This window comes from Lepidochelys olivacea, assembly GCF_965140295.1.
Source record: "Lepidochelys olivacea isolate rLepOli2 genome assembly, chromosome: 9".
Classification (NCBI taxonomy): domain Eukaryota; kingdom Metazoa; phylum Chordata; order Testudines; family Cheloniidae; genus Lepidochelys; species Lepidochelys olivacea.
The window spans coordinates 7,281,630-7,308,353 of record NC_140419.1 but is presented as its reverse complement, the minus strand read 5'-3'; the positions used below and the strand labels follow the sequence as shown (position 1 = coordinate 7,308,353).

The window sequence follows — 26,724 nt, the reverse complement described above, 5'->3', positions numbered from 1 at the left end:
CCCCCGACACACAGCACCCAAGGGAGTCCTTCCCCCGCCACCCAGCGCCCTCTAGAGTCCACTGCCCCCCCGCCACACAGCGCCCCCTGGAGTCCACCACACACACAGAGCGCCCCCTGGAGTCCATCCCTCCCCCACAGCGACCCTTAGAGTCCATCCCCCCGCCACAGAGCACCCCCTGGAGTCCACCGCCCCTATGACACACAGCGTGCCCCCTGGAGTCTATCCGCCCGCGGCCCCCCAGCACCCCTTGGAGCTTACAACCCCCTCACAGCACCCCTTGGAGTCCACTGCCCCCCACAGCGCCCCCTGGAGTCCCTCCGCCCTCCACACACACTGCACCCCCTGCAGTGCTCCCCTCCCTCCCCCGTTTCTTCCACTCAGAAAGCAGCAGGCCATTTGGTCACTGGAATCTCTTTGTTTAAAGCAGGCGGCAATCCCCCCTCCAAGGGCTGTGAGCCCCCCGACAGCTGGTGTCCAAGTGCTGAGGCCCCACAGCCCAGCCGGGTGGGGTCGGCTGCCCGCTCCCCCTGCCCCGGGGTTTGGTGACACTCACACAGAAACCCCCCACCCCCACCCATGCAGGGAGCGGGCGGGCTGTTGCCCCCTTGTGGCTGCAGCCAGCGCTGCCGGCACAGGAGGCCGTGGGGTGCTGCGGGGCTCAGGCTGCGGGGGGCGCTACAGTCCCACGGGGTGGGTTCTCTCCTGGGCGGGGGGCAGGGGCTAGTTGAGCAGTGGCAGGAGGAGGGAGCCCAGCAGGAGGGGCAGGAGGCTGGCGAGGGCAAAGTTCCCCTGGCCGGAGCCCAGGCTGGGCTGCGGACACTCCTTGTAGGGCTCCAGGCAGGCGGCGTAGGCCATGACGTGGGCGATGTAGGTCTGCTCCTGCACCCCGTGGAAGAGGTGGGCCATGGGCCCCTTGGCCATGATGGCCACGTCCTCACCGCCATGCGTTTCCGAGGCCAGGGGCACGGCTGCCTGCTGCCGGTACCCCTTCTCCTCTGGGGGATGGGCAAACAGAGCGTAAGGGCCCCACGAGCCACTGCCCCCCCCCCGATTTCCTGCTCCCTGCGGGGGTGGGGGTGGGGTCGCTGATATCTGGGCAGAGCCCAGGCCCGCCCGTGCTGTACGGTCAGCGCCACCGGCTGGCAGCAGCACCGGGGTGATAGCTGGAAACAACAGCTCTGTGCTGGGCACAGGGGGTGAAGTCTGGCGGGAGGGACCCCTCCGCCCCCACACTCACCCCCCCCTTCAGCTCTCCTGCCAGCATCCCCCTCCCATGCCACGGCGGGGCCCCTTACCGCTCTCGGAGCTGTTGACGTTGGGCCGGCTCATGGCATTGATCTGGTAGCCGGGCCCGTTCCCGTAGAGGATGGACGTGTACGACTTTATGTCCAAGGCCATTGTGGGAGCCAAGCCTGTGGGGAGGGGCAGCCGAGCGAGGGATCAGGCCCAAGCCGGGGCGAACCGGAGCGGCGTTAAGCCCCCAGGCCTCAGAAGGTCCCCGGGACAGCATAGGACACCCGGGGTGTTGGGCAATACCCCGCAAAGGGCAGCGCAGCCAGCAGCGGGCTGGGCACAGGGGCAGCCACAGACCAGAGCGGGTGGATCTGCCACTCCACAGTCCTGCAGGTCTCTGGGCAGGGGCAACATGGGCATCCGAGCTCCAAGGGGCCCCTAGGCCCAATCCTTGCTCTGCCAATGGCCTCCATGGGGCAGAGGCCTCAGCTGACCCGTAGCCCTCAGCCGCCCGGGTACCCGCCCTCAGCTGTGCCGTGAGCAGAGCTCGAACCCATGGCCCACCGTGCAGAGAGCAGCGGGGAGCAGGAGCAGCCTCGGCCCATCCAAGAGGCCAGGGACTTGTGGGCCCAAAGCCCCGGGGTCCTGGTGTTGAGACCCGCCCCCCCAGCCCCGTTGTACCAAAGATGGAGCTGCCACGCAGCGTGTAGCCGCCGAAGCTGAAGACGTGCGAGTGGTCCGCCGTCACCACGGAGAGGGTCTCGGTTTCCTTCGTCAGCTCACCCGCCCTCTGGATGGCACGGTCGAACTCCACGGCTTCCGTCAGCGCCCGCTGGGCGATGCCGTCGTGGTGCCCGTGGTCAATCCTGCCTCGTGGAGAGAGACCGGGCAGGGGTTAGCCGCAGAGGGGAGCGTCTTGGGGGCCTCGAATGCAGGTCCCCCCCCCCCCCCCGCTGTACGATCACACTGGGGTGATTCGGCCTGTAAGAGGCACCTGTGGAGAGCAACCCCTAGGGGTGGGGATGGGCAGCCCCCAGCCCCCTCAGGCTGCAGCAAGACCTCTCCCTCCGCGCTACCCAAGCAGGCTCTGGCTCCTCAGTGTGACCAGAGCGCACGGTGATGGGCTGCGGGGGCTCCCATGGCCTGGGGGGCCCAGGCAGGTGCCACAGTCACCCAGTGCTCCTGCCCCTCAACCTGGGACACCAGGTCCCCTCTGAGGAACATGGGCAGCTCCTGGCCACCCCTCCCACCTGCTCACCCTGCCACGAGCCCAGGCTGGGGAGAGCGGGGAACACCCAGCCCTGGGCCCCTGCACCCCCCCGAGCACAGCCGTCTGGGCTGGGACAGCTGCACCCCCTGGCCTGCCCCAAGCCCCACTTATCTTCCACAAAGAGGTAGAAGCCCCGGGGGTTCCTGCTGAGGATCTGGATGGCCACCTCCGTCATCTCGGTGAGGGACGGGTCCAGGGTCGAGTCCCGCAGGAGTTCGTACTTCATGTCGCCAGGCTCAAAGAGGCCTGAAGGGGGAACAGAGACGAGATGGGGGCGCGCGCTGGAAGGGGGAACCAGGCTGCCAATGGCCATGGGGCCTGGGAGGGACCAGGTGAAGGGGGAGCCAGACATGCCACCCTGAGCAGCCAGAGGAGGGGGCAGGGGCTGCCCTGGTGGGGTGGGGGGCAAAGGGGGAGAATTTGGGGCCCATTACCCATCAGGTGCATCACAGACGGGTCACTGGCAGCGCTGAGCAGGGCCGTCCTGTTCCACACGTACCTGGCGCCCTAAGGAACGAACCCAAGAGCTGGTCAATAGGTGCCTAGGCAGGGCTGTGTGTGTGCCACCATCCCAGCACATGCACATCACCAGCCTGGCCCTCCCCAGCCCTCCCGTCTGCACCCACCAGCCCTGCACCCGGGGGAGCCCTGCATTACCGGCCAGGCCCCTGCCCAGCGCTCCATCTGCACCCACCAGCCCTGCACTGGGGAAGCCCTGCCCAGCCCTCCTGTCTGCACCCACCAGCCCTGCACCCATGGGAGCCCTGCATCACCAGCCTGGCCCCTGCCCAGCCCTCCCGTCTGCACCCACCAGCCCTGTACCCGGGGGAGCCCTGCATCACCAGCCAGGCCCCTGCCCAGCCCTTCCATCTGCACCCACCAGCCCTGCACCTGGGGGAGCCCTGCCCAGCCCTTACACCTGCACCCACCAGCGCTGCACCCGGGGGAGCCCTGCATGCCCAGCCGGGCCCTGCCCAGACCTTCCACCTGCACCCACCATGCCCCGGGGGGCCCGCCTCCCCAGCCAGGTCCCAGCCTGCCCCTCCAGGAAGATGCGCACTGCTGCACCAATCTGAGCTGCTGCCCAATGTGGGGAGCGAACTGTGATGACCAACCCCAGCCTCACGAAGGCAACCAGCATTCTGGCTGAATGCCGGCCCCGACACACCAGTCACCTGCTTAGACTCCAGCCACCGGGCGATGAGGTCCTCGTTGTCTTTGCGGATCCCATTCTGGGCGACGTAGCTGGGGTACTCGGGGTCCGGGGTCCCCGCAGGGGTCATGTACTTCCGCCCGCCCCCCAGGATCACCTGGCCGGGAGATGGACAGAGACAGCACGTTTCACCAGCCTCTCTAACCCCTGGGTGAGGGCTGAGTGGGCAAAGCCCCTCATCCTCTGCCCTGCCCCACACCAGCCAGAGTCCCCTCTGGGGTTCCCCACATGGCCTGACCGGTGTCTGGGGGCTGACGGCTGGGTGTAGCTGGGGGGAGGGAGCTCACAGACACCCTGCCCTTCCCTTGCCCACGGGGGACGCCCATCTGTGGGGCTGAGGTGAGCTCAGGCCCCGTGGCCGGGCTGTTCCTTGGCCCCTTGCATGGAGAGTGGGCAGCGCAGAGAGAAGAAGCTGAGGGAGGAAGAAGCTGGCCGGGGACTCCCCCGTGGTCTGGCTGGGGCTCTCGGCCTGGCTGTCTCCTCTCCTCCATCCTGCCTGTGGCGGGCACATGGGGCAGAGGTGGGGAACCAGCCAGCCACATCTCCCCTCAGGAAACAGGCCCGGGTGGGCACACGCTGCATTGCTGGGGGGCGGGGGGGGGCATGCGGGGCAGGGGGCGGCTGTGTGGGGCAGCAGTTGCCCAGCGATGCCCATGGGACGCAGCCACTCACGGTGAAGTTGATGTTGTGGACAAGTTGCCAGGCGATGTCCCTGCAGTTCTCCTGCAGGGCAGCAGCTGGCATGCTGGCATCGGCATACCAGTTCCTGTTCACCACATGGGCGTAGTTCCCCGCGGGGGAGGCATGCTGCACCCGTGTCGTGGTCACGATCCCCACCGACTTCCCTGCCAGAGAATGGCTGGACGCTGAGTGCTAACCCCCTGCCCCCTGTACCATCCCTGCAGACACGGCTGCACCCGGGAGGCCAGCCCCTGGAGATACCCAGCCCATCTGCCAGCCCTGTCGCAGGTGGGCTAACCCACTGCCTGGCACCGCAGCCGGGGCTCAAACCCAGACCCTCCCTGCTGCCACAGCTGGGGGACCCCGGCTGGTGCTGAGCTGGGAACAACTCCTGCCGTGTGTGCTGTGCCCGCTGGCTCCCTGCCCGCCGCACCCGGCCCCTTACCCGCTCGCTGGGCTCTCTGCAGCACGGATACAACCTCGTTGCCCCGCGTGGTGTTGCACTGGGAGTACCTGGCCGCGGCGCTCACCCCGATGGTCTGGTAGTTGGCCTTCACCCCGCACAGGTAGGCCGTGGCTGTGCCCGCACTGTCCGGCACCTGCCGGTCCACGTTGTAGGTCTGCAAAGCCCGTGGGAGAGCCGTCAGATGAGGGGCTCCAGGGGACGGGGAGGGGGCCTCCTGTCTCCACCCCCAGACCTGGGCTTAGTACTTCCCAGGGCACTTGGGGGGCCCACGGGCCATGTGGTACGGGAAAGTGCTCCCAGCCCACCTGGCTGTGGGGTCTCGGGTGGCCCAGCTGTGGAGTCTTGGCCCACCCGGCTGTGGGGGTCCCTCTTACCAATGCAGCCTGTCCCTTCCCTGCCCCAGCCTTGCAGGGAGACAATTGCCCCATGCGGGGCCCAGGAAATCAGCCTCCATCCCTCCGACTGGGAGTGGATTTGCGAATCCCCTCCCAACCTCTCCGCGGCCACCTTCCTCCCCAGCCCCAAGGATCTGCCCCAGCCTTTCACCAGTGAGTGGGGCAAGGGGCCCTGGGCTGGGGGCGTTGCACCCTGCCCAGTCCCACCAAGCAGCAGGGGTCCTGGGGTCGCTCCCAGCAGGAGAGGCCCATGGCGCCCAAGCCAGAGCCGTGCATCACTCCCTGCTGGAGCGTCCATGTCTGAGACCCTGGCGGCACCAGGCGGGGGGTGGCAGCAGTTCCAGGGTGATAGGCAGCACCCGAGGGTGACGACGGCACCTTGGAGAGCGCCACGTAGGGGAAGGCGTCCATGGCGAGAGGTGTCTCGGGGCCCAGCTTCCCCTGCAGCTGCCCCTTGAGGATCCGGGTGGCGGTGACGGTCGGGACCCCCATTCCTGGGCGGGAAGAGAGACCGAGCCCATCAGAGCCGGGCACCACCACAGGCCTCCCGTCCCCTTATGTGTAGCCTCCCAGTCCCCCCTGGGACGGTCCCAGCGCTGCCCATGCCCCTGCACCCCGCCCTGTGCAGTCACAGGACACTGCCCCCCCGTGAGCCATCAGTGCCGCACCAGAGCACCAAACCGTGACCCAGGCCTGTCACCCCACGCGCCAGGGGAGCCCGGCTGGGGGGTTGCTTCTATCTGTGAGCCAGCGCCCCTGGGCCGGGGTGAGGGGCGGCTGGGTTCCCACACCCCAGCGAGGAGGGGGAGGAGCTCAGAGGTGCCCCTCTAGCCAAGCCCTCCCCTGTTCTTCCTCCCCCCCGGGCAGGGCAGCTGGTGGGGATGGCGGGGGTGGGGAGGGTTGTTGCTTCGACTCACCGTCCCCGAGAAAGAGGATCAGGTTCTTGGCCTGATAATTCATGGGCTGGAGTTTGAGGGTCGCTTTGATGGCCTCAGCTGCCTGCTGGTTCCAGAACGCGGGGTTCTCCTCCTCCGCTTTGGGGAGACACAGTGGGGAGGGTCAGAGACAGGGCAGGGGGGGTAAGTCCGGGGGGCAGCCAGCTTTACCCACCACCACTCGTGGCTGTCAGGAACGACCCAGCCCACAAGGGGGCCCTTACACCAGGGCACAGCCACGCAACAGCTGCAAACCAGCACGGGAGCCAGGCGTGGCAACGCCTAGGCGGAGCCAGGGCCTGGGGGGCACCTCCCTGCAGGACGCAGCAGCAGCCCCCACTCTCCCGCCGGGTGGGGGGCCCTGGAGCACAGCGTTTCCACAGGGCAGGGGCCAGCCAGGCTGCTGGGCTCGAGCTGCCCTGGGCTCGCCGGGCTCACAGCCAGACGAGGACGCTGAGCCCTTAGGTGTTGAGCCAGCCACGACAGCTCCTGAGCATGACGGTGCCACCCCAACTCAGCAGCGCTCACAGTGCTGGGGCGCCTCACCACAACCCGTTGTGGTACCCGGGACCCATGGTGCCCTGGGGAGGCCCCCGCCCTCTGGCTGGGCGGGACATTGGGATGATTTGCTGCCGGCAACGGCAGGTTTTGCGCAATTGACATTTTGCACAGGGAAAACAAATCTCGATTTTTCCCGACGTTTCCGATGGTCTCCCAGGGATTGTTCGGGCCGGGTCGGTTCGGCCCAGCTGAGATGCTCTGTGTTAATTTCCAGGCGGTTCAATGGAACGTCAATTGCATTGCCCTGGCATGTCGCTTTCCGGGAGTCCCAGCCTCCCATTCGCTCCCCTGGGCTGGGGGCCCGGGAGGACTACGTCTCCCACAAGGCAAGGCAGAGTCCCGCTGATGGAGCCGCATGGTGCATCATGGGGGTTGTCGTCTGCCCAGGGCACCTGGCCCGTAGAGTGAATTGGGGCCTCAAGCGCCCCACCTTCAGCTCCCAGAAGGCAATGCGCCATGCCAGTGCCATTCGGTGTCGATCTGGCTCCAAAGGAAGCTGGGCTTGGAGCCGCGTTTTGCAGAATTTCCTTGGACAATGCTGGGATTTTAACTTTTTGCCCCCAAATTGGCACCAAACCGAATGCCGGGCTGTGGGAATCTGACCAGGCCAGCTTGGGCTTAGCTCGGTCCAGCCCTTGGCAAATGGTTCAGGGGATGGGGGGCTGAGGGGGCCTCCCTCTCAGCACATCTCATCCTTTAGAGCTGGGAGTTTGTTCAAGGTCCCCAGCTAAGGAGCTGGGAGGAGGGTTTCCAGGAACTGGGAGGTCTGTCTGGGGTGCATGGCCAGGGAGGGAGCTGGCGGGTAGGTGGGGGAAGGACCCAGCAGCTGGAAGCGGGGGCCTGGCTGCGCTGCTGCGTCCCAAAGCCTGGCTCCCAGAGCCAGCTGGACCCCTCACACCAGGGAGAAGGGGGAGGTTGGTAGTATGTTTATGCCTATGGGTGCCTCAGTTTCCCTCTGTATTTGCAGTGCTGTGTGCTGCTAGTGAAGGGTTAAACAGCTGTTCCAGGGCCGGGGTGTATGTGTGTATGTGCACGCATGTGCACCACGATGCTGGCTGGGGTGCATGAAGGGGGCATTAAAGACCGGCTGAAACTGACCCATCTCGATGGAGGTGAAGTCGAGAGGAGCCCCACTGGCCAGGACGTTCACACCTAGCAGTCCCTACCCCAGAGGCAGGCGTTTTATAGAATCATAGAATCTCAGGGTTGGAAGGGACCTCAGGAGGTCATCTAGTCCAACCCCTACTCAAAGCAGGACCAATCCCCAATTTTTGCCCCAGTTCCCTAAATGGCCCCCTCAAGGATTGAACTCACAACTTTGGGTTTAGCAGGCCACTGCTCAAACCACTGAGCTATCCCTTCCCTACAAAATACAAGAACATAGAATCATCATAGAATCTCAGGGTTGGAAGGGACCTCAGGAGATCATCTAGTCCAACCCCCTGCTCAAAGTAGGACCAATCCCCAATTTTTGCCCCAGATCCCTAAATGCCCCCCTCAAGGATTGAACTCACAACCCTGGGTTTAAACTCACAACTACCGGGAAGCCGAGCCAAGGGGAAGGTGGCAGGCATCTGGGTTGCGAGCTGGCCTTTGCACTTCCAACTCCACCCTGGGACTAAGGGCAACGGGCTGGAGCCAGCGAGCGCCCAGACGGCCTCGACTGCAGTATGGCTCAAGGACGTACTGGCCTGGCGTTGCCCTGCCTGGACGCCCTCTAAGCCTCGCCTCTCTGTGCCAGCCTGAGGGCTCTCAGCGGCTGGGTGCCCGGGGACTGGTACATGACTACCTCGGTTTGACAAGGCTGCCGGTGTTGCTGCGGGCACAAGTCGTGGGGCCCCCAGTCCTGCCCCTGTGGAACTGGGGGTCCTTGGGGTCCAGCTCACTGAAGGGGACGCTCCCATGGGACTGGTAAGACCCAATCAATCCGTGACACGGCTCCTCCCCTGTGGGCAGAATCCCAGTGCCCAGCAGAGCGGGATGGAGGAGGGCGCCCCCAGGACGTGAATCCATCCCCCCTTCACCCCCGGCCCCGACAGCCCAGTTAACCCTTTGTGAGCTGTGTGATGACAAACACCGCTGAGACGCACTCAGCCAGCAGCAAACGCCCTCGCCCGTGTCCCCGGCAGCACGGAACTGGGGAGTCCCTGCGTCTTCCCCCAGTCCCAGCCCATGCGCTGGCAGCCAGAGCCCCCCGAGGGGCCTGGATCAGGCGGGGGTTTGACTCACTACGGGCCTTGGAGCGATGAGTTAGTGCCCCCAGCTAAGTGCCCACCCCGGGATCCCGGACCCTGTGCCAGCCGATCCTTCCCCTGAACAGCCTGGCCGAGCCCAGCGCCATGTCAGCCGGGTACCTCACACCGCTCCCAGTGCTGGGCCTCAGGCCGGAGACACCCACGCCCCAGCGTGTGGGGGGAAATCGCCCCTGGGGGAAGGGAGGCTGGTTTACCTGGGATGGTGGCACCGGCAAAGGTCAGCCAGGCCCCGAGGCAGAGCAAGATGGGCGCAGGGAGCCACATGGCAAGGACGAGCAGGAGGGGAGCAGCGGGGAAGCCAAGCGGTGCCCGTGACAGGCTGTGCCCAGGACTGCGGTATAAGCCCCGTTCTCCAGGGGACTTTGGACCCGGACTTGCTCCCTAACCCCATTAGCACACGTGGGCACAGCCCCTGGAGGGACTTTGCAGCCTGCAGGCATGAGGCCCTGCCAGAGGGGCACGCCCGCATGGCACAGCCCTGCTGGAGGGCAGTGATTAGAGATCACGGGCTCAGCACCGGCCCAGCCTCCCCGCCGGGGGGAGAGCTGCAAGGCACAGCTGCAGTGGAGCTGGGGGTTCAAGGCCAGGCATCCCCCAGCCTGTGCCCAGGCTGGGTGCTGGCATCAAGGCAGCGCCAAGATTGGCATCACTTTGCATAATTGCTAATGAGGAGGGAGAGCAGGATTTGCTGGGGGAGGGGAAAAGAAAATGGCGGGGTATGTGTGCCTTATCACCCTTTTGTCTCCAGATAATCCTATCAGCCACGAGGAACCAAATTAACTGGCTGACAGCAGGGTGTGGCCAGGGCATGGGTCCATAGCCAAGATCATCACTTCCCTGCCAGCGTTACCAGCAGGGCCTGCCCCCCGGTCCTTGGACCCCTCTCTGCTCCTTAGTGGACGTGCAGCGAGTCCTGCCCCCGCCCTGCCTTGCCTGCATTCCTGCACCCGCCCTGCCCGCGTCCCTGCACCCAGCCGACCCTGTCTGCACCCGCCCGACCCAAAAACCCCACCCCTACCCTTCCCTGCCCACACCCACTCTACCCAAACCCCCTGCCCTGCCCTGCCTGCACCCACCCGCCCCAAACCCCTGCCCCCACTGCCCTGCCCACACCCACCCTATCCAAACACCAACCCTGCCGTGCCTTGCCTGCACCCACCTTGTCCAGGTCCCCGCCCTCCTGTGCCCCCCACTCTTGCGCCCACCCTGCCTGCCACCTCACGCCAGCCCCGCTCACATCCCCACACCTGCCCTGCCCCCACCCTGCCCCCACCCACCCTAGCTGCATCCTCACTTCAGCCCCGCTCAGATCCCCACGCCCCTGCTGTCCTGCGCCCCTACGCCTGCCCCTCCCTTCTGCACCCCCACCCCTGTGCCCACCCTGCCCGCATCCTCACCCCTGCCCCCACACCCACCCTGCCCCTGCCCCCACACCCATAGGCATGACTGTTGCAGGGGTTTGGGCCCAGAGCAGCTGTTAGCTGCTGACGGTTGATTTCGGCCAAGAGGTTCATAATCCCCTGGCACCTGGTTTTGGAAGTTGGGGTGGGAGGGGTTGCGGATGAAGAAGGCACCCCCGACCCTTCCTGCACCTCTAATTGCCCCCCCTCCCTGCAGACCTAGTGGGGGCAGCTCCAGTGGGGGCCACCCCCCAGGCTTGCAGGAGTGGGGGGGACTCACGCCGGCAGGGGGTGGGGGGGCTCAGCAGCTCAGAGATGCCCCCTCCCCTGCTGAGAGTAATGTGCTTTGAGGGGGGGAAGGGAGCAGCCCTGCGCTGGGCCTCCCCCCCGCCCAGGAATAATTCTACACTTCAAGCAGGTTTCTGAGTAACAGCCGTGTTAGTCTGTATTCGCAAAAAGAAAAGGAGGACTCGTGGCACCTTAGAGACTAACCAATTTATTTGAGCATGAGCTTTCGTGAGCTACAGCTCACTTCATCGGATGCATCCCGCCTCTGAAGCCCAGGGGGGCGGGCGGGGGGCAACCTCTGGCACTCACAGGCTGCAGAGCTGGTGGGCTGCCCGCCCCAGGAGGCGGGAGGAATGGCCAGACATCACAGGGGCCAGGGACTCTGGCTGGCAGATGGGTGCCCATGGCCGGTGTATTGTGTCACGGGTGTCCACAGAGCCGGGGTAGCAGGGGGCTGCGGGTCATGAGTGAGGGGCACCTCCGGCGTGTGGGGACCCAGCTGAGGAATAGCAGGCAGGCTGGGGGCGAGCGTTGCTGAAGGTGGAGGGTGGGAGGCGCCTGCCCACCCCAGCGCTGAGCTGGGACTCACCGAACTCATCCACGCAGACTAGCAGAGGAAACCGCAAACGCCCCGAGCCCCTGGTCTGGGATCTCAACCAGCCCCCGTAGCCCGCACTCAGGGCAGCTGCTCCCTTGCTGGGTCCGACCCCCGCCCCCCCCGCCCCCCATGGAGGGGCCTTGTCGCTTACCCACAGGGAGCCCTCCACCACGGCACGTACCCCGGCAATCTGGCTTTGCTGAGACACAGCCCTGGCACCGCCGGGCAAGGTGAAACCAGGGCTGGGCTCCAGGCTGGTGCAAGGCAGTGATCCCTGACCGGCAGCCCTGGGTGGGCAGAAGCCTCTAGTGCAGAGACCGCTCGAGTAGCAATGCTGGGCCGTCACCGGGGTCCTGGTTTCACCTGGGGGCGAGGGTCCTGCCGCCTGGCCACAAAGCGCAGCGTGGCCGCTTTACGCTGTGTCCACACGGGTCCCGCGCTCCGAGCGCGGCTGCAGCCTGAGCCCCGGCTGGGCAGGGAGCCAGGAGCCAGCCACACAGCGGTTGCATTGACCACACAATCGGCAAGATGGAGAGGTGGCCCCCCGCTCCCCGCCATGGCCCCTTTCCCAAGCAAACAAAGGCAAAAGCTTCGCTCGCCCTGAGGTCCGAGCTGCACGTTAATGGGTCGTGCCCAGGGCGTTTGGGGAGGAGTCATGACTGGGCCATGGGGGTAGGGGTGGGGAGGCTGTAACAGCCGGAGGGGATTCCAGCCAAGTAATGCGCCTGCCTCCACCCAGGGCTGCCAACTTTCTAATCTCTGAAAAGCAAACACCCCAGCCCAGCCTTGTCCTCAGAGGCTCGCCCCCTGCCCCACCTGTGTCCCCCACCATCGCTTGATTTCCCACCCCCCAGGATTCACCTCCCAGCCCTGCAGAGCTGGGCTGGGAGGAGGTGATGCAGAGCCTGCCAGCCTGCCCAATTGGGGCACGGCAGGGGTCAATCCCTGGAGCGAGAGGCCGTGGTGAGGAAATCAGGGCACAGCAGGGTGACGGGGGGGCAGACAGGTTACCTCGTTCCCGGCCAATGGAAGCTGTGGAGCTGGTGCTCGGGGCGGCGCCTGCAGGTGGGGGCAGTGCGCGGAGCCCCTCTGGCCGCCCCTCTGCCTAGGAGCTGGAGAGACATGCTGCTGCTTCCCAGGAACTGTGCAGACAGAGCCCTGACATCCCCGCTGTTGCCAACTGGACTTTCAGCTACCCAGTCAGCCATGCTGACCGGATGCTGCCAGTTTCCCTTTTCGACTGGACGTTCTAGTTGAAAACTGGACACCTAGCATCTCTACACCCGGCGCCAGTAGCAGACCCTCAGCTGTTGGGCCGTGGGGGAGCTGGTGCCAGGAGTGTTGGGGTACCACACAGCCAGGATGCTGTGAGCCTTGCTGTGCCTGTGTGACAAAGCAGGACTCTTCTTAATGTTTCCTCTGAATAGTGGGGGGGTGCCTCAGTTTCCCCTAGGCAGTTCTTAAGTATCTAGGTGGTGGGGTAAGGGTGTATGATCATTGCAGAGCCCTACAGGGCAGGTGTGTGCAGGGGTCTGGACACAGAGAATGGCTGACACCTTGTTTCCTGGCAACTGATGGCCTGGGCCCTTCCCCCCTGCGAGGTGAGAGTTAAAGGGTTGGAGAACAAAGGAATCAGGTGCCCTCCTGGTCCCGGAAAGGGACAAAGCCCAGGGGAGGAGGGGCTGGAGGGAGTTTCAGTTTGGGGCTGGCTGGGGACATGGAGTGAAGGGCAGACGTGGTTGTCTGGCTCACTGCCCCCCAAAATGGACCCGGCTGAGCGATCCTGTTCTCTGCACCTACAAACTCTGTGTTAGACCATGTTCCTGTCGTCTAATAAACCTTCTGTTTTACTGGCTGGCTGAGTCACGTCTGACTGCGGAGTTGGGGGGCAGGACCCTCTGGCTTCCCCAGGACCCCGCCTGGGCGGACTCACTGGGGGAAGCGCACGGAGGGGCAGAGGAGGCTGAATGCTCCGAGGTCAGACCCAGGAAGGTGGAAGCCGTGTGAGCTTCTTGCCCTGCAGACAGGCTGCTCCCAGAGAGGAGACTTCCCCAGAGTCCTGCCTGGCTGCGTAGGGAGCAGTCCCAGAGCAGCGCCCAGGGACTCCGGGGCAGCCTGACTCAGAGGTACCCGGAGCTAGTGGCTTCCATCAGGAGCCTTCTGACATTTCAGGGTGTGGGGAGCCGTCCAGCAAAATAAGAGACAGGAGTAATAATAAAATGGTGGCAGATTTTATTTCCGGGGCAGCTGGGAGGGCAGGAGACTGTTACAAAATTATATACACAGACAAGCGACAGCATCGCTCTCGCATGGTACCAGGGGAGGGCCGGGGCCCGCCCAGCCCCACAGCCTGGGGGGCACTGGCTGCTCCGCTAGCAGAGGGCATAGGGTGGACCCCCAGGCCTGGCAGAGATCAAAGTCTGGCTGTCAGCAGGAGGGAGGCTACCCCCAGGGCGAGGAGCAGCAGGCTGTGGGGCTGGCTGAGGCCTGGGCTGCCTGACCTGCAGCTTGGCGCCAGGCACTCAGGGCCCGTGTGGTACGGCTCCAGGCCACCGGCGTAGGCCAGGACGTGGGCAACGTAGTTCTGCTCCTGCACTCCGTGGAAGAGGTGGGCCATGGGGCCCTTGGCCATGATGGCCACGTCCTCGCCGGCGTGGGTCTCGGTGTCCAGGGGTACGGCCGCCTGCTGCCGGTAATCCTTGTCTTCTGCCAGGGCGATGGGGGGAGCCAGACAGACAGACGGGTCGTGAGTCACGAGACCATCTCCCGGCAGCTCCCGATGCCTCCCCAGCCCCAGCGCCCCCAGGCTGGTGGCGGGAACTGGCGGGCTCAGGCGAGGCGAGCGTGGGATAAAGTGACCCTCCGCGCCTCCTCCCCGGTGCCTCGGGGCTGGCACACACCGCCCTGAGCGAGGGGCCCAGCACCCTCCCCCGGGCGCCCTGGCGGCAGGGCGGACTCTGGGCCCAGCTGGGGCGGGCAGCGGCTCTTACCGATGGGCAGGCTGCTCACATCCGGGCGGCTCCCGTTAGCGATGGCGTAGCCCGGCCCGTTGCCGTACAATATGCTGGTGTACGACCGCTTGTCCTCGGCCTTCTTGGGCGCCAGGCCTGTCACGCACACGGGGAGACGTCAGCAGACCCTCAGCTGGCAGCCCCAGACTGACAACCCCCTCCCGGCTGGGTGCTGCACATTGAATGGCCATAACAGGACGCCCAAGGGTGGCACCCACAGCTCAGTGCCCACAGCAGCTGAGCCCATGGCAGGTCCCAAGGGAGCTAACAACCATGGGTGGGGGTTGAGGCTTAGAGATACCAGGCCTGGGACAGCAGGGGGCTGCGGGTCGGGAGTGAGGGGCACGGGGAGAGGGGGCTGCGGGTCGGGAGTGAGGGGCACGGGCGGAGGGGGCTGCGGGTCGTGAGTGAGGGGCATGGGCGGAGGGGGCTGCGGGTCGGGAGTGAGGGGCGCGGGTCGGGAGTGAGGGGCACTGGTGGAGGGGGCTGCGGGTCGGGAGTGAGGGGCGTGGGTCGGGAGTGAGGGGCACTGGTGGAGGGGGCTGCGGGTCGGGAGTGAGGGGCATGGGCGGAGGGGGCTGCGGGTTGGGAGTGAGGGGCACGGGTCGGGAGTGAGGGGCACTGGTGGAGGGGGCTGCGGGTCGCGAGTGAGGGGCACGGGCGGAGGGGGCTGCGGGTCGCGAGTGAGGGGCACGGGCGGAGGGGGCTGCGGGTCGGGAGTGAGGGGCGTGGGTCGGGAGTGAGGGGCACTGGTGGAGGGGGCTGCGGGTCGCGAGTGAGGGGCACGGGGAGTGGGGGCTGCGGGTCGGGAGTGAGGGGCACGGGCGGAGGGGGCTGCGGGTTGGGAGTGAGGGGCACGGGCGGAGGGGGCTGCGGGTCAAGAGTGAGGGGCTTCTGCAGAGCGGGAGGGAGGGTACTTGCCCTGTGACCTACGAGTACTGAGGGTTTCCGCGCCCCCCGGGAGCCCCTCGGGAGCCCCCCGCTCACCGAAGATGCTGTTGCCCCGCGGCGTGCTGCCCCCGAAGCTGAAGACGTGCGAGTGGTCGGCCGTCACCACGGTGAGGGTCTCCGAGGCGTGGGTCAGCCGGGCGGCACGGGCCACGGCCCGGTCCAGCATGACGGCTTCGCTCAGCGCCTGCTTGGCCCTGCTGCTGTGGTGCCCGTGGTCGATCCTGCCTCGTGCAGAAGGGGGAGAGCGCCCGTCAGGCCCCGAGCATCCAGCTCCACTCCCCTGCCTGGGCACCGGGCTGGCAGCTGCCCCTGGGCACTGGGGCAGAGATCTGGCATCGCGGGTCGGGTTGCCAGGCGTCCGGTTTTCAAGCCCTCACCCTCCGCAGCCTAACCCCCTCCCGCAGCCTGAACCCCTCATTTCTGGCCCCAGCCAGAGCCCTCACCCCCTCCCGCACCCCAACTCCTGCCCCAGGCCGGTGAAAACGAGCTAGTGAACGAGGGTGGGGGAGAGCGAGCAATGGGGGGGGGAAATGGAGTGAGTGGGGGCGGGGTCTCAGAGCAGGGGCGGGGCAGAGGTGGGGCCTCGGAGAAGGGGCGGGGCAGAGATGTTGGGTTTTCTGCCATCAGAAAGGTGGCGACACTAATCACGGGTCGGCCCATAACTCGCCCCTGGCACACCAAGGCTCCCCCTCCCACCCGCCCGAATGCCCGCCTGGGCCGTGCCACTCCCTCCTGCTGGGCCAGGGGAACCCGCACTCTCAGCCGGCAGGAGGGGCTGGGCCGGCTCCACAGGGTGACTCATCTTCCACAAAGAGGAAGAAGCCACGGGGATTCCTGCGCAGGATGCGGATGGCCTTCTCCGTCATCTCCACGATGGAGGGGTCCATGCCGGCGTCGCGGTTCAGCTCGTACTTCATGTCCTTGGGCTCAAAGAGACCTGCCGGGATGAGCCGCCAGCATCAGGGCCTGTCCAGTACCAGTGCTGCTGGGGGGCCGGCCCAGGGAGAAAGATCCTATTCACCCGGGTCCGACACCCCCCTAGCCCCTGGGACAGCTGTGACCAACCCGGCCCCCTGCCCTTCTGTGGCCACTCAGGGGCTACAGGCTGGTTCCCTCTCTGGCATCCCAGCCTGGCCGGGGCTGGCAGTGCCAAGGGGCTGGCACTCTCTGTGCCCCCGGGGCAGCAGTGGGGTGCATGCGGCTCTGAGGGCCAGCCCCACGCAGAGGCAGAGCGGGTCCCTCAACGCAGCGAATTCACACATGAGATGGTCCCCAATGGACTGGTCTCATGGACCTCGGACTCCAGCCCCCTCCTGCCCGCGGCGGGGCTGCTGCTCGGGCCAGGGAGCTCCCTGCAGTGGGGAACCGAGCCCCAGAGTGCCCTACCCAGCCGGGGTTCGTTCCCCCTCGTCGCTGTACGGAGAAGCCCGGCTAACGGCCAAGGAGCACGGGCCAGCTCTGCCCGGCCCAGCTGACACCCTTACCCAGGAGGTAGTCGGTGGAGTTCTCATCGATGGCGTCCAGGCCTTTCTTGTCCCAGACGTACCGTGCCCCCTGCCACCAGAACAGACACGGCTCAGCCAGGCCATGCCCAGTGCATCTCTGCCAACATGTACGTGCTCACCTGCCCCCCAGGGGCAGGTACACCCCCCCGGAGCGTGTCAGAGGCCCGCCTACACCCGCACTGCATGTAATCCACATGCATGCCCATGGGTGCACAGTGCCTATGCCACACCTGTAGAGATCCAGCTGGGTGCATTCGGGGCCACTTCTGAGCGAACGAGCTGCCCCTGGGCTGGGTCACTGCACCCCCCATCCCTGCCCCTCTGCTCGGGGGCCCTGGCAGAGCTGGTACCTCCTTGCCACTGAGCCACCTCTCGACCAGGTCGAGTCCATCCTTCCTCGTCCCGCTCTGCTTTGGGTCCGTCGGGTACTCGGGGTCCGGGGTCCTCCGGGGAGTCATGTACATCCTCCCACCGCCCAGAATCACCTGCAGACAGGGCGGGGAGCCCAGCCGTCAGTGGATCGGAGCCCAGCGTGCCCCGACGCCCCCATGGGCCAGGCAGAGCCAGCGCTCAGCCCCCTGCATGGAGGACCAGAGCCCTGGCAGGGGAGTCGGCAGCACCCCCTCTGGCCGACATGGGGAGTGCACGGGCCTGCTGTGCAGGGAAGCCCTATCCAGGCTGTCATGACAAACCACTGGCTGGGATATAGGCACCCCAGCAGGAAGCAGGGCCCCATAACTGCTCCTCCACGTGTGACACCTGCCCCACGGACCCCAGGGGAGGAGCCGTCTCTATCCCCTGCTCCCCTCCCCACAATGCCCCAGCTGGGCGCGGGAAAGGGCTCCGAAAAATAAACAGCCAGAAGCGACGGCTGAACCTTCATGGCCTGCCGGGGTATATCGGGGAGTTGTGAGCTCAGTGCCCGGGTGTAAATCAGCCCAGCTGGGCAGGGTCAGGATGCCGGGAGGTCACAGGGATGCGACAAGATCTGTGCTTTCTGGAGAGGTCTGTCCCCTACCCCCAGCCATGTGGCAGGCAACACCTGCCCCCCAAATGGCTTGCTGGGGGCTGAGCACCAGCTGGCCTTGCAGGGCCGGGAAGCACCTGCTGCAGGCCCCTGGCCCCTTGCCCCCCAGTGCCACGGCCCCTTGCCCCCGGCGGCTCACGTTGATGTCTGTGTTGTGCACCAGCTGGTACGCGATGTCTTTGCAGCCCTGCCTGATGGCCTCCTTGGGCAGGTCGGCGTCGCTGTACCACTCCCGGTTGACCACGTGGGCGTAGGCCGCGCCCGGAGAGGCGTGCTGCACGCGGGTGGTTGTCACGATGCCCACCGCCTTGCCTGCAACACCAGAGGGGAGGGCGGGTTACCGCCGCTTTCGGCAGGGCAGCCTCTGCATGCAAGGGAAGGGGGTGATCCGTGCCGAGGCTGGGGCCAGCGGGCAGGGCCAGGAGTCCAGACAGCCTGGCTCTGTCGTGCCGATGGCTACAGGAGAGGGGGCACAGGCGGGGAGGAGGGCACAATGTGCCCCAAGCTGGGCTGGGTCAGCTCGAGCCCAGGGTGCTCTCTTACCCGACTGCTTGGCCCGGTGCAGGACGGAGTAGACCTCGTTGCCCCACGTGGTGTTGCATTTGCCATAGACGGCGGCGGCGCTCACCCCCAGGGTTTTGGCGTTGGTCTTCACGCCACACAGGTAGGCGGTGCCCGTACCAGCACTGTCGGGCACCTGCCGGTCCACGTTGTACGTCTGCAAGGCAGCAAGGGGCCAGGAACGGGCCCTGGGGGCGGCTGGAACAGCCCGTGCCCTGGGAGCGTTCCCGGGCAGCCGGGGGTGTCTCACCCGGCGGGAGGATTGAACCGTGGAGCCAGATGCCCAGGGGATTTGGGACCCCCCGCATCCCCACAGGGCTGCTCCCAGCTGCTATGCAGAGCCCCAACGGCGGGAGGCCCAGGGCCCGCCTGCGAGCTCCCTCCCGCAGGGGAACACGGCCTGTGGGCGCAGGACACGGTACGTGGGGTGACCCCAGGCCAGCTCCCTCCCCGCAGTCTGGGTCTGAAGTCATCTCCCCCTCCCGGCTGTCATCGCATCACAGTCCAACTCCTGCCCCCCCTCACCCCAGTCCTGCCAACACCCTGCTATGCTCTCATCTGTACCCCGACTTCCCTAGACCCTCCCTCCCTGGGGCCTGCCAGCAGGGATGCCAGCCTCAGCCCTCCCTCCCTGGCCCACGCTGGGGCACCGTACCTCACGCCAGCTGCCCAGGGCAGAGAAGGCCGACCCCTTGCGGGGTGTCGACTGCGTGGCGACTTTCCCCTCGCTGACGGACCGGCTCCCAGAGCATTTGGGGGGATGGAGCCTCTAGAGCCGAGCAGTGAGCCCGTTGGGCAGAGGGGTGCCCAGGGGACAGAGGGCTAGGCCTGGCCCGATGCCAAGGCTCGTTCAGAGCCACCCCAGGGCTCTGCTGAGGGCCAGCTGCAGAGTCCTCTGCTCTCTCCCCCTGGGCAGAGGCTCCCCATGCCCCATCCTTCTGGGGCTGGGCACTCACCTTGGCGAGGGCGACGTAGGGGAAGGTCTCCATGGCCAGCTGGCTGTCCTCGCCGGGCTCGCCCGCCAGCTGCCCCTTGTAGATCCGAGCAGCAGAGATGGTGGAGATCCCCATGCCTGCAAACCCAGCGCCAGCCAAGGATTAGCATCGCAGCCCCTGAGCTGCCAGGGGCTGACCCCAGGCACCAATGGGGTGCAGCCTGGAGCCAGTCCCTCCCACTCCTGGATCGGTCAGCAGGGGGCGCTGCTGAGCTGCCTCTTGGATCAGTTCTGGGGCTGGCAGGAGATGCCCAGCAGACGCCGTCCCCGTGTGCCCCGTGGCAGGACGGGCCCAGCCACACGGTCTCTGCTGTTTGCCGGGAGCATCCCAAGGGACGGGCTGTGACCCAGACCCCTGGCAGATCCCACGGCTGCACCAGAAGCCAGCGGCACCTTCGTTAAACTCCCCCCCACTTCACCCACTGGCTCCCGCTCGGTGTCTTGAGACTCCCCCCGCTACCCCCATCCCCGTGCGAGGCTCCCTCTCCTCTGGGCAGGTCACGGGGCCAGCGGGCGAGACGGTGCTGCTCGGGCAGGAGGTTGCCTGCGGGGAAGGCGCGCTCTCTGGGCGGCCGGGGGGCTGAGGATGCTGATCCCACGCTTGCACCGGCGCCCCCTGCTGGATGGACTCAGAACTGTACGCTGGCGGGGCAAAGGCCTTGTACAGCTACCAGCTCTCACAGACTCTGCCGTAACCCCAGGGCCCATGCGGCCCAGTGGGCTCAGCACCGGCCCAGGGTCTGAAGTGGCTCAATTTGCTTCCCAGCTCTGATAGCCGACTCCCCCCTCCGTGCCTCAGTTTCCCCACCTGTGATGTGGGGCGCTGAGCCTGCCCCGGGGCTGAGTGTTCCGAACCTGCAGAGTGCTCAGTGTTGCCAGAGTGCTCAGTGTTACCTGGCCGGCCAGCACACAGGGATGGGCCATGGATAGGAGAGGAATTTTATCTTGGATCCTGGCATAGGTGGCTCCGGCTGGACGACCCAGCGCCCCGGAGCGACTCGCAGGCCCCGCCTGGAGTTACAAGCTTCCCTGACCACATTAGCCAGGCCCAGGCCCCTGCCCGCGCCAGGGTTTGCTTTGCTGAAATGACGGCTTGACCTACAGAGCAGGGAGCTGCCAGAACCCAAGCGGGCCAAGGGGCATCAATCAGCGCCCAGGGAGGGAGCAGACAAGGTCAGGGGAGGGGAGAGCAGAGCTGGGCAGGGCTGAAGGGGAGGGCAGAGCCCTTTAAAGGTCCCTGCAAATAGAGCTGCAGAGCCTGGTTGAGGCGGGGGAGGAGGGAGATAAGACAACTGGGGGGGAGGGGCTACAGCTGCGATGGTGGGGGTCCCCAGGGGGCTGGGACAAAAGCAGCCCCCCCATCCCTCACTCCAGGAGGGATCTCCCAGAGTTGGCAGGATTCTGCCCGCTGCCAGGTCACTGCCCCCCGCCCGCCCCGAGCCAGCCCCATTCCCCCCCCGGGGAGAGCCGAGGCACCACGGCCGCACCCAGCCCCTCCAAACAGCCAGCTACGGCTGTGCACGGTGACCTTCACCCTCCCCTGCCGCTGTCGAGGGCAGCGCTATCCTCAGGCTGCTGCTGGGGACACTGAGGCACAGGGCGGGACCCCTGGCCAGATGCGCCGTGGGGAGAGGAGCCCTCCCGGCCAGGCCTTGCCGCCATCTAGGGGCAGAGAAGCCGCAATCGCTGGTCCCTCGGCTATCAGCGGCAGGGAAGAGCGACCAGGCTGAGCTTGGAGCGTTCACCCCAGGGCCCTGCTTGTGTCAGGTCCCGGGGCCCCTCCCCAGGCACCCAGGCCCTGCCGGCTAACGCTGCCCCATGCCCAGCGCGTGGGTCAGGTCCCTGTTGCAGACAAAGCTCCGCGAGGGCCGGCAGGTGGCTGGACACAGCAGCCCCACGGTGAGCTGAGCGGCAGGGCACCGGGCAGCCATGGCAGTGGTGTCTCCCTGGGCAGCACCCTTGCCCTGCTGTAGCTGGGCGCCGTGATCTGCTCCAGCCACCTCGCACAAAGGGTTAAACAGAGACCCCCTGTCCCCTCAGGGAGCCCTGGGCTCCCCTGGCCAAGCAAGATTAGAAGGGGGTAAAGGGAACCCCCTGCAGGTGCCGCGGCTGTGCCAGGACCCAGTGCCAGCAGGTGGGCACAGCACTCACCATCGCCCAGGAAGAGAATGATGTTCTTGGCACGGCGGGTCACGGGTGCCAGGTTCAGTGCCGACTCCAGCGTCCTCCTGGCTCTCTCGTTCCAGTAGGCAGGGGCCTTCTCGTCCTCTGAAAGGCAGGGGGAGCGCGGGGTTCAGGGCCTGGATGCAGCACACCCTCCTACCCGGAGCAGGGGGCGGGCGGGCTGCGGGTGAGCGGGGACCAGCCACATCACCCTGCTCGGCTGAGCCACGGCACGCCTTGTCCGGGCTGGGAGAGCGGACGGGAGCCAGCGTGACTGAGGCAGCCTGCTTCGGAACGGGGGGCTTCCCATGGGGGTGGGAGTCCGGGCAATGTCCACCAGGACCCTTGTGCCAGGACAGACAGCTCCAGGTCTTCCCGAGACAGGTGAGGATTTTAGCCCCTGATCCTGCTAAGCCAGCGTCTAGCTGCTGGGCAGGGCCCTCCTACCCCCCATCACAGTCCTGCTCCTGGGAGGTAACTCGGCACCCACTGGAGACAGGCCCTGGGCCTGCAGCCGCCTCCCACAGCAAACCGGGCCCGGGAACCCCTTGCTCAGGGTCTGGATCGACAGCACAGCCCACCCAGCACGGTCACCCTGCTACACACCAGGGCCACTTGCACCTTCCTGGGGGAGACAGCTCCCACAGCTCAGGCCAGCGGAAAATCAACCCCAGCTGCTTGCAATACAGGGTCTATGTCGCACAGATGAGCAGTTCCAGTTCCATCCAGCAGACAGCGCAGCGGTGCCCAGGCACACAAGTTCACTGGGGGTTTTGCGTGAGATTTGGGTGCCGGGAGTCACCCGTGGCACTGAAATGATGGGAGATCCGGTCCCCTGTGGTGTTCCTACCTCCTGGGAGCTGGAACGCAGGGAAAAGCCCAGATTCCAGCCCCACCCAGGGCTCCTTGTGCCATTAAAGAACCAGGGCAACACAGGGCCAAACAGCCCCCCCGAGCACCAGCTGTGCCAGGTTTCCTCTGGCGCTGCCCCTCAGTGCTTGGAAACACCCAGAGTGGGGCTGGGAATTCGGTGCTTCCTCCCCGTCGGGGGCTTCCCTGCGGGTGGCATGTCCCGGGGCAGGGGCAGGGGCAGGATTTTAAAAGCAGGCTCCCATGGGGAGATTTAAAGAGCAAACGCTGCCAACGGGGCTTTGATCAGGCCAGCCTCTGGGCCGTTTCCCACTGCGCTGGGCTCAGCCGCGGCACCAGGCTCCCACAGTACAAGGGGGGGAGATTGCACCCCCACCCTCTCGCCACGGGGCCCCTCGTCTCCGCTCTAGGTGAGGCCCAAGTGCCAGCACGATCCACAGCTCCCTCTCAGTTAAACAACAGACAATCCCCTCCCTATGCGCCGGCACCAGCAGGTTGTGTTAATCAACACAGCCTGCAGGGGGAGCCAGAGAGCACACAATTTTGATTTTGTCTAGGCCCTACATAAACTGTCAGTCTCTCTCTTCTTTCCCCCCTAATTCGGGGCTTTTCACTGGGCCAAGTTCCTGGCTGATGTCAACTGTCACAGACCTCCTGGAGCCACGCCAGCTTCCACAGCCACGCAGCGGCTTGGTCCCCCGGTGCCTGCACCCTGGGAGTGGGGAGAGCCGGGCTGGGGCGGCCCGTGGGGCAGGCCAAGGCTCTGTCACAACCTCCCCCCAGCTGGCCTCCTCCCATGACAGCCTCACTCTCTGCAGCCTGGAGCCTTCCTCCCCAGCGCGGCAGCCCTGGACCCAGCTGGACGGGACGCCAAATTTCAATGGGGTCGCCAGGACTGGCTCTGACTTGCTGGGGCCCAGGGCCCAATTCCGAGCCCCATCGCCCGGGCAGTGGGGCTCAGGCTCCAGTCCCCGCTCCCAGGCTTGTGCGGTAATTTCTGTTGTCAGAAGGGTGTGGGTGCAGGGAAGTTTGAGAACGGCGGAGCTGGACTAAGGTGGGAGCGGGCTCCGGAGAGAGCCCAAAGGCGCGTGTATTTCCGTGGCCCCTGAAAGACACAGGCAGCTTGCTGCTAAATAGCGGGGGCATTGGAGACCCGTTATCGGAAAGCCCCCTCTTCCGATCACGGCACGAGCCAAGTGATCCAAAACCCTGATCTTAGCACGATGGGTAAACAGCTGAAGACAGCCCTAAGGCTACAGACAAGGGTCTTGCCTGCCTGCAGAGACCCCGACAAGTCTAGAGCAGAAACCGGTGGGACAGGACCTGCTTTCCCATAGCACGTTCATGAAAGCTCCATACATCAATAGCCTGTGACGGTCCCTAAGGGATTGACAGATGTTTCAGGAAAGACTCCATGCAGCGGAAGAAGGGGTTTTTTTCTCCACGAAAGCTTATGCCCAAATAAATCTGTTAGTCTTTAAGGTGCCACCGGACTCGTTGTTTTCAGGAAAGAAGTGTGTGTGTCACACAAGCAGCGGGGATGCTGCTGCTTGTCAGTGGCTGTGAACAACCCCGGTGACCTGTTCGATTCTGTAACAAGCAAATAGCTATTGACGGACTCGACTAACCCCTTACCTGCTATTCATCTCCAGAACCTGCCCAGAAAGCAGGAGCAGCTTCTCTATCTCTGCCAAGGAGAGAATTACAAAGTGGGGGAGGGAATCTCTTTTTTTGGCCCATCTTCTGTTGGGGGAAGGCACCAGCTTTCCAGCTCCCCAGACGACATCTTCAGCTCGGTGCAAGCTCAAAAGCTGGTCCCTTCCCCCAGCAGAAGGTGGGCCAATAAAAAAGATTCCCTCCCCCACCTCGTCTCTCATATCCCAGGACCAACCTGGCTACCACAGAAGGGCAAACAAGGAAAGAATTTGCAGCTAGACCCCTCAGCACGCTGGGGAGCACTGCAGAATGGCCAGATGGGCTTCATAGAATCCTAGAAGATCAGGGTCGGAAGGGACCTCAGGAGATCATCTAGTCCAACCCCCTGTCCAAAGCAGGACCGATCCCCGACTAAATCACCCCAGCCAGGGCTTTGTCAAGCCAGACCTCTCTGTATGTCTCTCTTGTATTTACCAGTCAACTCTATTGATCCTACATCAAACTCTGGAATATGAGGGATTCCCCACCCGCCCATGCACTGTTACGATGCACCACCAGTCTCAGTGAGCTCTGCCCCTACATCATCCTGTCTTCACAAGGAGGATTGCAGTGCTCGGGCAGTGAGCTCTGCCCCTACATCATCCTGTCTTCACAAGGAGGATTGCAGTGCTCGGGCAGTGAGCTCTGCCCCTCCATCATCCTGTCTTCACAAGGTGCCGTGCCCGGGCAGTGAAGAAGCCGCAGTTTGTGGCGTGCTGTCCTGGGTTTGCTGCTGGCATCTGGGCACTTGTTCACCAAGGCAGCAAGGTGTTGGCAGTGGGTGCCCCCAGCATTAGCATAGGGAGAGCAAATCTGCTCCACGGACCCCCTTTCAAAAGACAAGCCCCTCTCCCAAGGTGAAGCTTCCCCCACTTCCAAACGTCGGCCAGGACAGCAGATCTGTAGCTCGATCCCACCCCCCCAAGTTTAGCTGGCTGCTTCAGAGAGTCTCACTGTGCTATGCATTGCCCCCTAGCCAGTGCAACAAAACACCCACCCGTCTGACAAAACAGCAGAGAGGTTTCCAGCTGAAAAGCCCCCTCACTGTACAAATCAGACTTGTGGAAAGTTTGCTTCTCACCTAGAGACGCAGGAGACGCAGAGAGGCGAACGGCAAGGCAGAGGTAGACGCAGATGCCAGCGGTGGCCAGGTGTTGCACTGAGCTCATTTTGCAGCTGCCGGGGGAATCCCTCCGCAAACTCTGCCTGTCTCTCTCGAGAAGGAGCTGTCTCTTTATAGACGCTTCCTTTCACCTTTGGACCGGCTGGCACATTGCCCAATGTGTCAGGGTGGTAAAGTCCTGCAGCAGAGGGCGAAAGAAGCGTTGATCACATTCAAAGAAACAAAATCCCAGGAGGGACAGCAGCAGGGAGCTGGGTTCCCCTTCCCCACTGCAGAGTGGCCAGCGTTTGTTCGGCTAATGCCTGTCCACTTTGGCCATTGCAAAGTTCCTGGCCAAGCTTTCTGTTATTCACCCCCCACGCGCAGGCCTTACCCCAGAGATCACGGTGTCACCCTCGAGAGGGAAAAGCCATTGCTGGGACTTGAGCACGCCGAGATTAGAGATCCCTTCTTCCTCCCCCCAAGACAAGGCGTTTGCGTGGGGCAGTGCAAGGTGAGAGATCCAGGCCTGCTCTGAGCACGCTGGCTGAGGATCAATAACCCCTTGGGAGGAGCAGTAAAGGTTTGGCCCCTCTGATAAGGGGGCTGAGCTATTTAAGTTGCAAACGAAGGAGGCGGCTTTGCAGTCACAAAAGAAACTTGTGAGTAGATCACAGACCCTGTTACTGCCCAAATTCCAACCCTGCCCAGCTCCTTCCAGTCAGGAAATCCCCGCGTCGTGGGTCTGACTGGGACTGGATCCTCTCCTGAGCCAGCAGCGGAGCAGCATCACTGGGGCCCGTGCCCTCGCTCCACCCCAGTCATGGGCAAAGCGACGTCCATGTGGATCTTTAGTGTGGACACGGGCAAAGCCAAGCCAGAGCAATCGGCCTGGAGGGGTCAGTCTAGGTTCTAGCCCTGTGTCTGCCACTGACGGGAATTAGGTAATTCATGGAGAGCAGGTCCACCAATGGCTATTAGCCAAGATGGTCAGGGAGACAACCCCATGCTCCGGGTGTCCCTAAACCTCTGACTGCAGGAAGCTGGGAGTGAACAACAGGGGATGGATCACTCGATTATTGTCCCGTTCTGTTCAGTCCCTCTGAAGCACCCAGCACCGGCCACTGTCGGAAGACAGGCCCTGGGGCTGGATGGACCATTGGGCTGCCCCCATGTGGCTGCTCTTACGCCCTGCCACGCCTTGGCACTCCGTGACATCGTGCCTCGTGGATCCCTGTTGTCCAGACGGCTCCCTCCCTCCATTCATTTCCCAGTTCCAGCGGCCCAGCGCCAGGCGAGCCGGGAGCGGGAGGCGACAGACAAGGGCAAAGGTGCTGCCGTTCAGACCCCACGCAGGGCTCGCAGCGCCAGGGAGCTGGAAGAATTGGGCTTGGCTGCGTTTCTCTAGGGAGAGACAAACAACCTTGAAAAGTCAGGAAAGCGGGACTGAAAAAATGGCCAAGGACACGGCAAGGGACCGGTGCAAGCGTCCTGAGCTCGGCCTCCTCGGGAAATACTCTGACAGCCGCCCCCATGGCCGCCCCACG

At 64.9% G+C, this 26,724-nt stretch overlaps 2 protein-coding genes across 2 annotated transcripts; both read right to left on the bottom strand.

Moving 5' to 3' along the window:
- Window positions 1-398: 398 nt before the first annotated feature.
- On the bottom strand, window positions 399-9,364 carry LOC311526629 (intestinal-type alkaline phosphatase-like). Its single transcript, XM_084639840.1, has 11 exons — window positions 9,207-9,364; window positions 6,179-6,295; window positions 5,640-5,755; window positions 4,846-5,020; window positions 4,392-4,564; window positions 3,682-3,816; window positions 2,941-3,013; window positions 2,618-2,752; window positions 1,918-2,109; window positions 1,299-1,415; window positions 399-998 (listed from the first exon to the last, which is right to left on the bottom strand). Exons 1-11 carry the CDS (start codon window positions 9,274-9,276, stop codon window positions 724-726), a joined length of 1,578 nt encoding a protein of 525 aa, XP_084495966.1. The 5' UTR covers window positions 9,277-9,364; the 3' UTR covers window positions 399-723.
- A 4,143-nt stretch (window positions 9,365-13,507) lies between these two features.
- On the bottom strand, window positions 13,508-25,302 carry LOC311525936 (alkaline phosphatase-like). The gene is made up of 11 exons (XM_084638440.1): window positions 25,157-25,302; window positions 21,499-21,615; window positions 19,310-19,425; window positions 18,336-18,510; window positions 17,932-18,104; window positions 17,116-17,250; window positions 16,745-16,814; window positions 16,063-16,197; window positions 15,297-15,488; window positions 14,289-14,405; window positions 13,508-14,004 (listed from the first exon to the last, which is right to left on the bottom strand). Exons 1-11 carry the CDS (start codon window positions 25,242-25,244, stop codon window positions 13,712-13,714), a joined length of 1,611 nt encoding a protein of 536 aa, XP_084494566.1. The 5' UTR covers window positions 25,245-25,302; the 3' UTR covers window positions 13,508-13,711.
- Between the last annotated feature and the right edge of the window lie 1,422 nt (window positions 25,303-26,724).

Excerpts from the sequence above, each read along its gene's own strand:
- LOC311526629 (XM_084639840.1), bottom strand. The coding sequence starts at position 9,276 with ATGTGGCTCCCTGCGCCCATCTTGCTCTGCCTCGGGGCCTGGCTGACC. Across the intron at positions 1,416-1,917 it reads GCGTGGCAGCTCCATCTTTG|GCTTGGCTCCCACAATGGCC; the intron begins GTACAACGGGGC and ends CCCTCCCCACAG. Across the intron at positions 999-1,298 it reads CGTCAACAGCTCCGAGAGCG|AGGAGAAGGGGTACCGGCAG; the intron begins GTAAGGGGCCCC and ends CCCATCCCCCAG.
- LOC311525936 (XM_084638440.1), bottom strand. The coding sequence starts at position 25,244 with ATGAGCTCAGTGCAACACCTGGCCACCGCTGGCATCTGCGTCTACCTC. Across the intron at positions 15,489-16,062 it reads CTTCTTCCTCTTTGTGGAAG|GAGGCAGGATCGACCACGGG; the intron begins ATGAGTCACCCT and ends CCCCTTCTGCAC. Across the intron at positions 14,005-14,288 it reads TGTGAGCAGCCTGCCCATCG|AAGACAAGGATTACCGGCAG; the intron begins GTAAGAGCCGCT and ends TCGCCCTGGCAG.